The sequence below is a fragment of the Sus scrofa genome, chromosome 2, assembly GCF_000003025.6.
Source record: "Sus scrofa isolate TJ Tabasco breed Duroc chromosome 2, Sscrofa11.1, whole genome shotgun sequence".
Lineage (NCBI taxonomy): Eukaryota > Metazoa > Chordata > Mammalia > Artiodactyla > Suidae > Sus > Sus scrofa.
The window spans coordinates 47,466,314-47,480,881 of NC_010444.4; the positions used below are offsets into that span (position 1 = coordinate 47,466,314).

At 37.6% G+C, this 14,568-nt stretch overlaps 1 protein-coding gene across 3 annotated transcripts in view; it reads right to left on the bottom strand.

Annotated features, from left to right (window-relative positions):
- The window catches only part of USP47 (ubiquitin specific peptidase 47), a 134,732-nt gene that overhangs the window by 17,152 nt on the left and 103,012 nt on the right, over positions 1 to 14,568 (bottom strand). For all 3 annotated transcript variants that reach the window (XM_021083314.1, XM_021083316.1, XM_021083315.1), the window contains 4 exons: positions 9,246 to 9,453; positions 6,779 to 6,894; positions 3,100 to 3,219; positions 216 to 993 (listed from right to left, as the gene is read on the bottom strand). In XM_021083314.1, coding sequence (XP_020938973.1) covers positions 216 to 993; positions 3,100 to 3,219; positions 6,779 to 6,894; positions 9,246 to 9,453 — 1,222 coding nt within the window. The remainder of the gene's footprint in view (positions 1 to 215; positions 994 to 3,099; positions 3,220 to 6,778; positions 6,895 to 9,245; positions 9,454 to 14,568) is intronic.

Here is a 14,568-nt window from a genome sequence, read left to right on the forward strand (position 1 = left end):
GGTCTAAGAACACCATTCACTATCAAATGCAACAAAAATGAAAGCAAAGGCAACAGAAGATAATCCTATAATCCAGGAAGTTATAGGTAGTTGTAGGACAAAGTATCTGACTCTTAGCTGATTTTTAACTAAAAATTTAAATAAACTGATTAAAAAAAAACAAAAACAAAAACCCGAGGCTGTTTCAAGGAGCCTTCTTCTTATGAAGTACATACATTTATGTCCTTCCCCAGAACCTTCATCTGCAGCATAGGGCTCTGCTTTGAAATACATGTACTGTATTTCTCCCCTACTCTTGCCACTCTCATCATATTCACTGTCCGTTCCAGAGTCTTCTTCTGCTGTATCCCATGTCTCCTTTTTCCCTTCATTTGCTTTAGTTCTCCTACTACTTGTGATGCTATGAGAGTCAAGTCCATTTGCCAAAGGGATTTGGGCATTATCTGCATTGCACAAAGTATCACTGCTATGACTGGAGCTAAGAATATCACTGTCCACTGAACTTGTACTCCTGTCATTATTGACATCTGAGTCTGATCGTTCTTCAGATTGAAAATTTTCAGGATCAGAAGTTGGAATATGCTGTTCAAGTTCTCTATTATCCACGGATGCGGAAGAGTCCCTCTCATTGAGAGGTGATTCAATGTTTTCAAAGTCACTAGTCTCAGTACTTTTGCTGCTGTCCCCATTATCTCCCTCCTGCTGCTGCTGCAGCGACAAACTTTTTAGTTTTTCAGTGCTTTCTTCTAGAATAGCTTCCACAGACTTTAGGCTCCCGGCAGGTCCTTTGACTCTTTCACAGTCATCATCCACATTGCCAGAATCACCCCCAGCTTTCTGGTATGCTGTCCTTTTGGAATAAGATCCTGGGGATTGTTCAGGTAACAAAACAAATAATCTGATTGTATTTGCATGTCGATCCAGGAGTTTCCATAAATGAGAGTCTGTAAAGGCCATCTGGTGATCCACAGTCTCAGAACTTTCAACAAACACCTAAATTGTAAGTCAGAGAATTAACTTCATTAAATTAGGTGACATTCTCAATACATCATAGGAATAATAACACATCAATATAAGACAGTGCACAATAAGCTAGATAACTTGAGATGATGTTTCTAAAGGACACATCCATTGTTTCTGGAGGCTAAACAAAATAAATATTATATTTACATATCTTTGTAATTAGTCAAAAAATTGTTCTAAGACAGATGCCGTGTCCCCCCGCCCCCAACACACAAGTGCGTGCAGACATCTTATTTATTGGAATATGTGCAAAAACATCTCAGGAATGCGACACCAAAATCCAGATTATATATAATAATGTAATGGACAAACGACTTGATTCTATAGCAAATAAATTACAAATAGACAAAAAAAAACACATAGTGGAATCTTCACATTAAAATAGACTGGAGAGGAGTTCCCTGGTGGCCTAGCAGTTAAGGATCTGGCATTGTCACTGCTTGGGGTTCAGTTTCAATGCCTGGCTTGGGAATTTCCGCATGCCGTGAACGCAGCCAAAGAGAAATAATAATAAAATAAAACGGACTTGAGAGATATTATGGACATTGTTTGGATCCTGATTTGAACAAACAAATCTTATTGGAAAAAAATTTTAATATAATCAGGGAAATCTGAACACCAAGATACTGGTTGATATCTTGATAATGAGGCATTTTTGTTAATTTTTTAGGTGTATTAATGTAATTGGTTATGTTTTTTAAAAGTTCTTATCTTTTGAAAATATACATTCAGACTGTTTATAGATGAAATGACATGATACTGGGAATGTCTTTCAAAAAATCTGGGGGAAGCAGTGGTTAAATATACATGAAATGACTTGATAGTTACAGAAGCTGGGTGATAGTACATACTCATTACACTATTCTCTGTATTTTTGTATAAGTCTGACATTTTCCATAATAAAGTCTTTTTAAAAAATGAAATGTGTATACACAAATATTGCAATTATGAAGAGTATTTTGAATTTTTTATAGCAAGATTATTATTCAATAAATGTTATAACTCAGGAGTTAGTTAACTATTTAAAGAAAAAAGTTGTAGCATTCCCATTCTTTACCCTAAAACAGTATTAGGGAGATTAGAGGATTTTAATCTTATACACACAAACACCACACAAAAGTATTAGAAGAAACTAGAGGTGAATAAAAATTACACATTAGAATTAAGAAAACAACACTAAAAAATGGTTAAAGGTGATAAAAGACCAAACTGCACTAAGATGAATGAGACTGGAAATGGCGATAAATAAAAAATGGCAAACAAGGAAATTTTGATGCAATTTATTCAGAGTAAACCAATGGCATTAGGAACAAAAACAGAAAAATGATAAGTGATGGAACACATAATGATATCAAAAGATGAAATAAAAAGATCAACATGCCAGGCCAGGGATCAGTGGTATCTCTGAAGCCCTGGGACACAGATTTGATCCCCGACCTGGCACAGAGGGTTAAGGATCCGGCATTGCTGTAGCTGCAGTGTAGGTCAAAACTACAGCTCAGATCTGATCCCTGGCCTGGGAACTCCAAATGCTGTGGGGCACCCAAAAAAGAAAAAAAGAAAAAGAAAGATCGACATGAACTTTCTCTTTTCTTACGGAGATAAGTGAAGAGGCAAACGGAATAATGTTGGGCAAACTCAAGGTAATAATGTTCTCTATACTAGGCAAGCTTCAGACTTTCACCATGAAGTACTGCTTAATGAGAGAAGCTCATGAATGAATAAAATTCAGAGGACATAATCACTGACCAGAACTAGTCATGAAAGTGCCACTAAAGAGGAAGGACTAATCTGGGGATTGAAAAAAGGGGGAAAACACTCCAGATGGGGGTAGCGCATGAACAAGGCAAAGAGGAGAACCAGCAAGACTGATTCAGAGGAAAGAAAGAAGTGAGATCTGACCTTACTGCAAAGGAACGTAATTATTAGGAGGATGTGAAAATGTAAAAAGTAAAGTTCAGACAGACGGTGAATAGTTCTAGAGGCCAGACTTAGAATATTAAACATAATTTCATTTACTATTTGCTGCATAGAAAAAGAGCAAAAGCATTAAAAAAAAAAAAAAAAAAGACATACCTTGTTACTTCTAAAAAACCCTTCAGCTTTCAGGGTTTTACTGGGCACAGTGAGAAGACGCAAATCATTGTAGCAGCGTTCCAGCACTATTCTCATTGTTTCAGCAGGTAAATGGATGGCCTATAATAATGAAAGTAATTTAATAAAAAAGTACTCTTTCAAGAATAACTCTGCTTGATTTGGAAATATGGGAAAGTAAGACATTGCTGAGTTCTTCTTAAAAATAGTAGGAAGAAGTGGAAATGTCCTGCATGTGGAAAACTCAGTAGCAGCTCAAAGGATGCTGTTTCCATGGAATGATAAACAGAAATGCAGAAGTGTGGGTGAACTTCCCGTCCTATAAACTAATTCAGACAATTAAAGGACTTGGGCTTTGTCTACATAATGCCAAATTACTGGTTACTGGTTACAGAGAGAGAATTTATCCTGTGTTGAAAATTATATTTCCTCCACATGGAACTGAAATAAAGTATTTGCAGCAAATTCCATAAACACAAAATAACTGGGAGTACGTCTAGGAAAACTTTTTGATAACCTGATAGACCTTTAACCCATAAAAACAGTTGTGTACCAAATTTTGCATATTAGTAATTCAGGGGGTTCATGGAGCCCTTGAAATACATCTATTATTTCCTGAATTAAGAATCTATGCCAACTACAATGGAAAAAATAAAAATCATTAAAAAAAAGATCTATGATATATGTAGTCAATCAATGTATGATTATCTGGTAACTGCTACAATGTTTTAACAAAAACCAACAACAATTAATTATCCATCTACTAAGCCAAAGCACATAGCTCAATTTAGCAAAGAATGTAATAATAAAATATTCACATTCAAACATATATCTAGAGTAGGGAGTTCCCGTCGTGGCGCAGTGGTTAACGAATCCGACTAGGAACCATGAGGTTGCGGGTTCCGTCCCTGCCCTTGCTCAGTGGGTTAACGATCCGGCGTTGCCGTGAGCTGTGGTGTAGGTTGCAGACACGGCTCGGATCCCGCGTTGCTGTGGTTCTGGCGTAGGCCGGTGGCTACAGCTCCAATTGGACCCCTAGCCTGGGAACCTCCATATGCCGCGGGAGCGGCCCAAGAAATAGCAAAAAAAAAAAAAAAAAAAGACAAACATATATCTAGAGTAAACCAGAAGACAACTCTATTTCTAAGAATAGGCTTCTTTTTTAAAAAAATAATTTCTGAAAATATCTTCTGTATCTCCAATTGCCCTATATTCTCCCCCAGTGCATTAAAAAATCAAAAAACATGAAACATTTTCATAACTAATAAAAAAAAAATTGTTTGTTCTAACCCTTAAAAACGGCAGAAGGAAAATTAAGAGAAAAATAATCTTAGTAGAGGTTTACAAATTTTTAAAGAATCTATGGGAAAAAATATTAATTCCATTCATTAATTATGCTTTATATGAGGAGACCAAAGTATCACTTATAAATAAATGTATGTTCTGAAACTACTTTTAAAGGAACAATTTTTCACTAAAAATTCTATTTCTCCCAAACTCACAAAGTAAATGAGGTGATTTGATTACAAGGAAATTGAATAACTGATTCTTTGAGAGCTGATGTCAAATGAACATCTCTTTAACTTCTTAACTTTTGATAAGTTCTATATTCATGAATAGCTGTTAATACTTTTACTAAGTCAATTTTCTTCTGTGTACAATGAGATTAAATTAGTAGGTAAATTTTGAAGTTATTCTAAAATCCCATGTCCTTAATTCTTGCTGTCATTTTATAAATTTCTCATGATATGAGCAGATGAAAATAATTTTACAAAACATGACTTACTTGTTTTTCAGCTAATGATAACTAATTTTTAGGCAGCCTAGTTATACTTTAAATACTATATTTTGGAGTTCCCCAGTGGTTCAATGGGTTAAGGATCCAGTGTTGTCACTGCTGTGGTGGTGCAGGTCTGAGTGCTGGCCTGGGAACTTTTACATGCTGCAGGCACGGCCCAAAACCAAACAAAAACCCACTGTATTTCTTTGGCATCCTGTTTTCTAGCTGTCTTTATTCTTTACAGACATTTTTTCTGAACAAAATTATCAGCTTCATCAGTGGAGGAAATGCATATATTTCTTTTATGTTCTACTTCAGTGCTCATATTCTAGATTAAACACAGCAATTACACTAATGTTATGTTTTTATGAGCAATTTAATCATAAACTGTAACTTCATGATATAATTTGTTTCCTCCAATTACACTTTGGCGAAAGTATAGGAAGTCAGTTTTTCTAACATAAAAATAATTAAAAACTAACTTCTAGACAATACAATTTTTTTTTCACAAAAAGAGCCATTTTTTTTTTTATTCACGTTCACAACAACCCTGTTAAAACAGATATGAAAAAGCCCCAGGTAGGATCAAAGACAAGACTACATAAAATGAATGACTGGAAACTAGACTCCTTGACTTATGATTACTGAACAATTTCCACCATAACAAGGAATCTTAACCTGGGGCTCAGGAACCCTCTAAAATTTTGCCTATGTTTATGTGCTCAATGTTCTATAGAGTACAGGACCCCTGAAAGGATAATAATCATGTTTCTGGGGTGGACTATTTTTGTCTAAGGAAATCTGAATGTTTTATCATCATATTTTTCCAGCTCAAAAATTCTGAATGAGCCTATGCTCTTTACCATTAACTCACATAATGTGGCCAATATTTAATTCATCACCTTCTCTGTCAAATCTGTTCCACCACCTTACTCTTCTACTTCTATTCATACATCACTCCTTTTCTGGCTACCCAAGTGTGAAACTCCTAAGGTCTTGTGCTTCTGCCTTGCTCCAATGTTTACCAATCCCAAGGGCTGCCAATTCTATTTATATATTCATTCTTACAACTTCCACTTCTCTCATTTTTGGTAAGAGGTCTTCATCCAAATTACTCCAACGGTCTCATCTACGTCCTTGACTCCACCCTCAGACCATGGGGAACTCTAGTCTAATGTTGCCAGAATTCCCACACTACAGCAGAGCTCTAATCATACCACCTGCTGTGGTCAGAAAAACCAACACCTGCTTTCTATTGCCTGCATTAAACATAGCCCAAACTTTTGTGTTTACATTTAAAAATCCTCCATGAAATAAAGTGAACTTTATTTCTAGGCACATATTTGATGATAATCCAGCCAAAAGCAAAAACAAACAAACAAACAAACAAAAAAAAAAAAAAAAAAAAAGGAAAAAAGGAAAGAAAAGAAAGTGTGAAACAGCACACTTTTTGCTTTTTAGGGCTGCACTTGCAAATTCCCAGGCTAGGGGTCAAATCGGAGCTGCAACTGCCAGCCTATGCCACAGCCATGGCAATGCAAGATCCGAGCCACGTCTGTGACCTACACCACAGCTCAAGGCAACTCCAGATCCTTAATCTACTGAGAGAGGCCAGGGATCGAACCTGTAACCTCATGGCTCCTAATCAGATTCATTTCCTCTGCGCCATGACGGGAACTCCTGCTTCATGCTTTCTTACCTGCACACAGGTCAGTCTGTTTCTTCCATTTGAAATGTCCTTCTCGCCTAACCATAATTGTCTCCTAGCTATAAATACTGGCTCTTTGAGGTAAATACTGGTCCTTATATCTTGCTCATAACTATCACACAGTGCTTTGTACACAGCAGGCACTTAGTCACTGACCAATTTTAAAAGCTTACCTTTGAAATAAGTTGTTTGAACTCTGTAACTGTTTGATTTAAGTAAGCTCGAACAGTGATAGGAGCAGCTACAGATTCTGCCTTTAGATCAACAACATGAACTTTCACCATCACTTCTGTCACATTTGAAAAACATAAAAACACAACTGAAGGTTATTTTTTCAAAGGTATTTCACATGAACAATGTGAATGTGTTTCTAACAGATGGCAACGATTTTTCTAATTATCAAGATGGTAAATGTATATGTTATGCATGTGTAATACATGTTAAAACTTCTATTTCACAATTTATAAACATATCTAAAGAAATAAAAAATGAAGCTAATAAAAAGTTCTTTTAGATCTCTTTAAAAATGAAAAGTCAAAATGTGATTTTTAAAAACACATGCTTTGTTTCCTTAAAAAAACTTAACATCACTGTCAAATTTATCAAGCATATTAAAAATACATATTCCAAGTTCCACAACAGAGACCAAAACCACAACACTTAAGTAAACATAAATAACCAGAGAATGCAAGACACATACTAAAGGGGACACAACAGCCCTACTTGCTTTTGACAACCTTCATTAAACAATTCAAGACCTTGTTCATAATCAAAGACTTTTCTTCAAAATAGTATCCTCCATATCCTATGGAAAATCCTATATCCTACAGAAAAGCTTTTGGTTTACATGTTTGTTTTCTGACTTAAATTCTTCATGTTACAATTTAAGGCCATCGTCTTCTCTTGTATTTTCAGGAGATTGTATATAACTAAACTTTCAGTCACCAGAAAAATAAATGATCTTCAAATACCGCATTTAGTAGACAGTTATTCTCGCTTAACTGTGTGACTATCTTCTATGTAGTTTATGTCAATCCTTCCTTTTTCTCCCATGTTACTAATCTAAATCTGACAAAATACCTGCTAAAGTCTTAATTCTTAATGATTAAGGAGATTATAAGTTTTACAATCCACAATGATATTTAGAGCACTCTTTTTAAAAAGTGATTTTATTTTTTTAAAGTGGTTTTATTGCTGACCCATGTTATACTTGTATAATTTTTGCCATCTAATTCAAAAATAATTTGTAAGAAAACGCTCCAAAGAGACTCTACAGATAGAGCAGAGTCTGACTGAAGGAGCCCTTGAAAGAGTACCACACTTAACATACTTTGGAAAGAGAAGCTGTCATTAAAAAAAGGAGATGTAAGAGTTCCCGTCATAGTGCAGCGGAAACGAATCCAACTAGGAACCATGACATTGCAGGTTCGATCCCTGGCCTTGCTCAGTGGGTTAAGGATCTGGAGCTGTTGTGAGCTGTGGCATAGGCTGCAGACGTGGCTTGGATCCTGTGTTGCTGTGGCTGTGGCGTAGGCCAGCAGCTGTAGCTCCAATTTGACCCCTACCCTGGGAGCCTCCATATGCCACAGGTGCAACCCTAAAAAGCAAAAAAATAAAAATTAATTAATTAAAAAAGGAGATGTATAGGAGTCAGAGAAGAACTGAATTTGAAAGGGCAGAGGACTTTTTAAATCCGATTTTTAGGAATAAAAATCGAGAATGTAAGTCTGAACTCTGATTAATGCTAAGGAGCTAGGGTCAAGACAATAGTAAGAATTTTTTTTAGGCCACACCCACAGCATGTGGAAATTCTCGGGTCAAGGACCAAACCCACACCATAGCAGCAACCCTGGCCACTACAGTAACAACGTGGATCCTTAAGCTGCTGAGCCACATGGGAACTCCCAAAGTAAGAACTTTTAAAGTCATTCAAACATTTTTATTTTTCCCTATTTGTGACAGTTTATACACAGTGATTACCAGAAAACTTTGGGCACTGGAAAAAAACAACTGTCTTGAGGGATTACTTGGGATAAAGCTAGGGTCATGATATTTGGCTTTCGAGAAAAGTCTCAAAGGAAAAAAAAAAAAAAACCCAAGACACAGAGAAATGTGGTAAACTTAATGAAACCAGAAAAAGCTGAAATCCCTAGGACCTGTAAAAATGGAGACGATGGAGAAAAATGAAAAATGCTGTCAGTGATGGGGTATGAAATCATGTCTTCAAGGAAACCCTGAAAGAGACTCTACTTCTGAGACTTTGTGAGAATATTTCTTTTGGACCAGAGTCCTCTTTATAAAATGAGGGAGGTATAAGTATAGGTAGGGCCAGGATCAGGGCCAGACTCAGAGACAGAAGCATAGGTAGAGGCAGGAAGGGAGGATGATTCAGTACTGGAGAGATAAATCCCACTGAAGACTATAAGCTACAAGTTTTGTTGTTTGTTTCTTAAATTTTTTATATAGTTTTTTGAAAGTAATATAAAATTCCAAGTCTGTTGCTGGCTGCTTCCTGACCTTTCAAAATTATTCTACAATTTAAAAATATATAAAAAATTAAAAATAATTTATATAAACAAAAAACTTTTCTTATGAAAATTTTAAGTCCATGACAACTCAAAATACCATAAAATTTCTTACCTCCAGGTTTATAGGACTGGAAAACTTGATCAGGTCTTCTTGTCTCCAACAACAGATCAAACATGTATGTTGACTTGACTCCACCTAGTAAAAGTCCCATTGGTGTATCTTCTTCTCCTTCATATGATCTTTCAAGATAATCATGAAACTCATCATATTTAACAAGGCGACAGCAATCCATGGGTATTACCTCTTCTAAATCCATCATCTAAAACAATATGACACCCAAGAAAAGAGAAAAAATTGTATAGTATTTCAGCCTGATGTGTAACTGGATCACCAATAGGTCTTAACAAACAATAAAATCCATTTATTGGAGTTCCCATCGTGGCGCAGTGGTTAGCGAATTCGACTAGGAACCATGAGGTTGAGGGTTCGATCCCTGGCCTTGCTCAGTGGGTTAAGGATCTCGCGTTGCCGTGAGCTGTGGTGTAGGTCCCAGACGCAGCTGGGATCCTGCGTTGCTGTGGCTCTGGTGTAGGCTGGCGGCTATAGCTCCAATTAGACCCCTAGCTTGGGAACCTCCATATGCCACGGGAGCGGCCCAAGAAACGGCAAAAAGACAAAAAAAAAAAAAAAAAAAAAATCCATTTATTTATGGTTTGCATCAATGCTCACAGGAATGACTTAAGTGTTATTTTAAAATAACCATATTTCATTATTCCTCAAATTATACAGCCTATGCACTAACATACTTTAGAGACATTTTTGGTTTTTAAAAAGGTTAAATAACATTCTAAACTTTAAATGTACTCAAAATTAATACATTTTAAGTTATTGCTCTATAACCACTAAGCTGGAAACCTGAGGGGAAAACAATCAACTATAACACAGATCTTCTGTTATCTTATTCTAATTTGGAGAAAAATAGGTAACTCGTGTATCTAGTATCAATCTTCATAAGCACAGGAAGACAGCATGCCTTGCAGAGCCACCACAAAGGCCACAGCCTCTATGCCTCCCAATGTTACCTGTTCCTCCTTGAACCATTCCTTTTATTTTCAGCCTCCAGATTACTAACAGCTCAGGATATAGAAATTTCTATAAAAAACTTTTCCTCTAGGAGTTCCCTTGTGGCTCAGTGGGTTTAGGATCCGGCATTGTCACTGCTGAGGCTTCAGTTGCTGCTGTAGCATGGGCTTGATCCTGGCCCAGGAACTTCCACATGTTGCGAGTGCAGCAAAAAAAAAAAAAAATCCCTCTCATCAATTTCACTAGTAGATGGCACACTCTGCATGCAACATATCTTAAGTGCGAACTGAATCTACTGGAGAAACATAGTAGGGTTGCTTAGAAGCATGTAATACTCATGTAAGGTTTGAAATGATGACTTCAAATTACCTAAGCCTTGGTATGTTCCCACTGACCTCTACCCTTCCCATTCTCATTTCCCCAGAAATGGAGCTTTAGTTTTGTTACAGAAAATTGACTTATTTCTTTCTTCAATTTGACACTTTACATTTGTGAACTTAAGCTTCCTATTGCTTTTTAAATGGCCACACCCATGGCATATGGAAGTTCCTGAGCCAGGGACCAAAGTCACACCTGTGGTAACAACGGATTCTCTAATCCATTGAGCAGGAATGGGGATCGAACTTGTGCCTCTACAGCAATCCAAGCCACTGAAATTGGATTCTTAGCCCACTGTGCCACAGCAGTATAACTCCTTATACCTCCTATTTTTAAGACAACATTCTTTTCTTCCTACATTAAAAACTGATGGAAAATAGGGTGGGATCAAGATGGCAGAGAAATAAGATGTGGCACTCACCTTATCCAACAAACACATTAAAAAAAAACCTTCAACATGTAGAATGATTGGGACCAGAGGTCTGGCAGAAGACCTTAAACCTCCAAAAAGGGCAAGAAACCCTCCACAAAACTGAGCAGAACAAAGGGGAAAAAAAAGAGAGGGAAGAGAAAAAAAAAAAGAATCAGGACAGAACCAGCATTCATGAGAGGGAGCTATGAAAGAGGAAAAGAACCTGCACCCTGGGAGGCCACGGTCCTGAAGGGGGAAACTCAAAGCCTTAGAGAAAAGTGCAGCAGCCAAACTCAGGAGGACAAAGCACAAAGAGAGCCACACAGACTGTTGGTACCACTACCCTCAGACACCACAGCCTGAGACACTCAGGCAGGCTCTAAGCACTGACACTCAGGCTTCAGAGGTCGGTTCCAGGGAGAGGACTAGGGCTGGCTGTGTGGAGAGAGCCTAAGGGGCTAAGGACTGGTGCACCATAGCTAAGGGAGCATAGGAGGAGAAGCAAAGTGCCATTGTTGGGGACGGCAAGGGAAGGAGGGGTGGGACTGCCATAGGATTATTTTTCTCTGAGCACATGTGGGCTCTCAGGTGGTGAGGCACCTTTTGTGTGTGTAGTGGGGGGCAAACCACTGCAGGCATCTCAGGCTCCAGAGGTGGCAAGGCTCGCCACTAATAGGGGTCTATAAACAGGCACAACCTATGGCCCTGGTCACCTCTGGGGTTACCACTGAGGAGGACACTGCAACTGAGCACCACGTGTTGCGCTCACAACCCTGGGAATGCACACGCCCTGCTGTTGCAACTACCACCTACAACTCCCTGAGGGTCACTGCCACTTCTCAGGGCCCAGTGGGTTAAGGATCTGGTGTTGTCACTGCTGAGCAGCCTGTGCCACCTCCCCATGGTTCCTTGCCACTGGTAAAAGCCTAGCAACCAGACACTGACTACTAGCCCTGCCCACTGCCTTACACCAGCACACCCCCTATCAAGGGGATAATATCCTGCACAAACTGAGGAAAGAGACAGCAAGCATCTAAACTGAAAGCAACCCCTATGCCAAAACAAAAAGTAAGCCCTCACAAACTACCCATGAGCACTCTCCCATATAAAGTGCCCTCCAAGACCACACTAGTTGTTTTCTCTAAACTAACAGAATAAGAAAAATATAAGTAAAATGAAGAAGCTCAGAAATCATTCACAGGTGAATTCCCCTGAAGGAGCAAACAATGAAACAGACCTCTGCAGTCTAACAGACACCAAGTTCAAAAAGGTGATAGTGAAAATTCTGAAGGAATTAAGACCTAATATGAAGGAATTAAGAGTGGATATGAACAGTAATGCAGATTACTTCAGAAAGGAACCTGGAAAGTAAAAAAAGGAGCCAAGAAAAATTAGAAAATTCATTTCCAGAGTTGCAAGCTGAGTTAAAGCCACTGAAGAACAGAACGAATAATGCATAGGAACGAATAAGTGACTTGGAAAGTAGAAAAATGGAAATCACCCAATCAGGAAGCACACAGAAAATCAAACGAAAAAACATGAAAGCGTCATAAGAGATCTATGGGATAATATAAAGTGGGCCAATCTATGCATAATAGGGAATCTAGAAGGTGAAGAAAAAGAAAAGGGGAATGAAAATTTATTTGAAGAAATTATGGCTGAAAACTGTCCAAATCTAAAGGAAACAAATATCAAGATACAGGAAGCACAGAGGGCCCCAGACAAGTAAAACCCAAGCTGACTCACACCAAGATATAATAAAGATGGCAAAAGTTAAAGATAAGGAGAAGATTCTAAAGGCAGCAAGAGAAAAACAAAGAGCTAATTATAAGGGAAACCCCATAAGGCTAACGGCTGATTTCTCTACAGAAACAATACAGGCCAGAAGGGCATGGCAAGATACATTCAAAGTTCTAAAAGGGAAATATTTACACCCTAGAAGCAAGATTATCATTTAAAATAGAAGGAGAAATAAAGCATTTCTCCAACAAACAAAAACTAAAAGAATACAGCAATACTAAACACATTCTAAAAGAAATACTGAAAGGACATCAAAATCATAAAATGTGGGGAAGGAAAGTAGGAAAAACTAGATTCTTTGTTTTTTATTTCTTTTTTATTTTTTGTCTTTTTAGGGCCATACCTATAGCATATGGAGGTTCCCAGGCCAGTCTGTTTTGTCTAATATGAGTATTGCAACTCCTGCTTTCCTGTCCTAGGGTTGAGTCAGAGCTACAGCTGCCAGCCTACACCACAGCCACAGCCACGCCAGATCCAAGCTGCATTTGCGACCTGCACCACAGCTCATGGCAACACCAGATCCTTAACCCACTGAACGAGGCCAGGGATCGAACCCACAACCTCACAGTTCCTAACTGGATTCGTTTCTACTTTGTCACAGTGGGAACTCCTAGATTCTTTGTTTTTTAGAATGTGTTTGAGCCTGTATGATATCAGGCTAAGCAAGCAGATATAGGAAGGGGTTAACATACCTGAAAGACAGGGCAACCACAAATCAAAACCAAAAAAATACATTCACAAAAAATAAAAAGAGGACAAAAGAAAAAAAAAAAAAAAAGGAAAAACCATCTAATCAAAAAAAGAAAGGAACAAAGGAGAAAGAAAATCAACTAGAAAACAAGGTTTAGAATGGCAATAAATACATATTTATCAAGAATTACCTTATATGTCAATGGACTGAATGCTCCAATCAAAAGACAAAGAGTAGAAGACCCTACAATATGCTGCCTACGAGAGTCTCACCTTAGGGCAAAGAACACATTTAAGTTGAAAGTAAGGGGATAGAAATAGATATTTCACGTGAATGGAAAAGACAGGAAAGCAGGAGTTGCAATACTCATATCAGACAAAACAGACTTTAAAACAAAGGTCACAAAGAAAGACAAAGAAGGACACTATTTAATGATAAAAGGATCGATTCAAGAAGAGGATATTATGCTCGTCAATATATATGCCCCTAATATAGAAGCACCAAGATATATACAGCAAATACAGACATAAAAGGAGAAATTGATGGGAATACAGTAATAGTAGGAGACTTTAACATCCCACTCACATCAATGGACAGATCCTCTAGGCAGAAAATCAATAAGGCAACAGAGATCCTAAATTACACAATAGAAAAGTTAGACTTAACTAACATTTTCAGGACATTACATCCAAAAAAATCAGAATACACATTTTTTTTTCAAGTACACAGAGAACATCCAAGGACTGACCATATACTGGGGCACAAAACTAACCTCAACAAATTGAAGAGTACAGAAATTACTTCAAGTATGTTCTCTGACCACAATGGCATGAATCAACCACAGGAAAAGAAATGAGAAAAAACTGATTAGATGGAGACTAAACAACATGCTACTAAAAAACCAATGGGTTAATAAGGAAATCAAAAGGGAAATTAAAAAATAACCATTCAAAATCTATAGGATGCCACAAAAGCAGTGGGAAGTTCATAGCAATACAGGCCTTCTGCAAAAAAGAAAAATCTCAAATTGAAAACTTAACCCACCACCTAAAAGAATTAAAAAAAGAAGA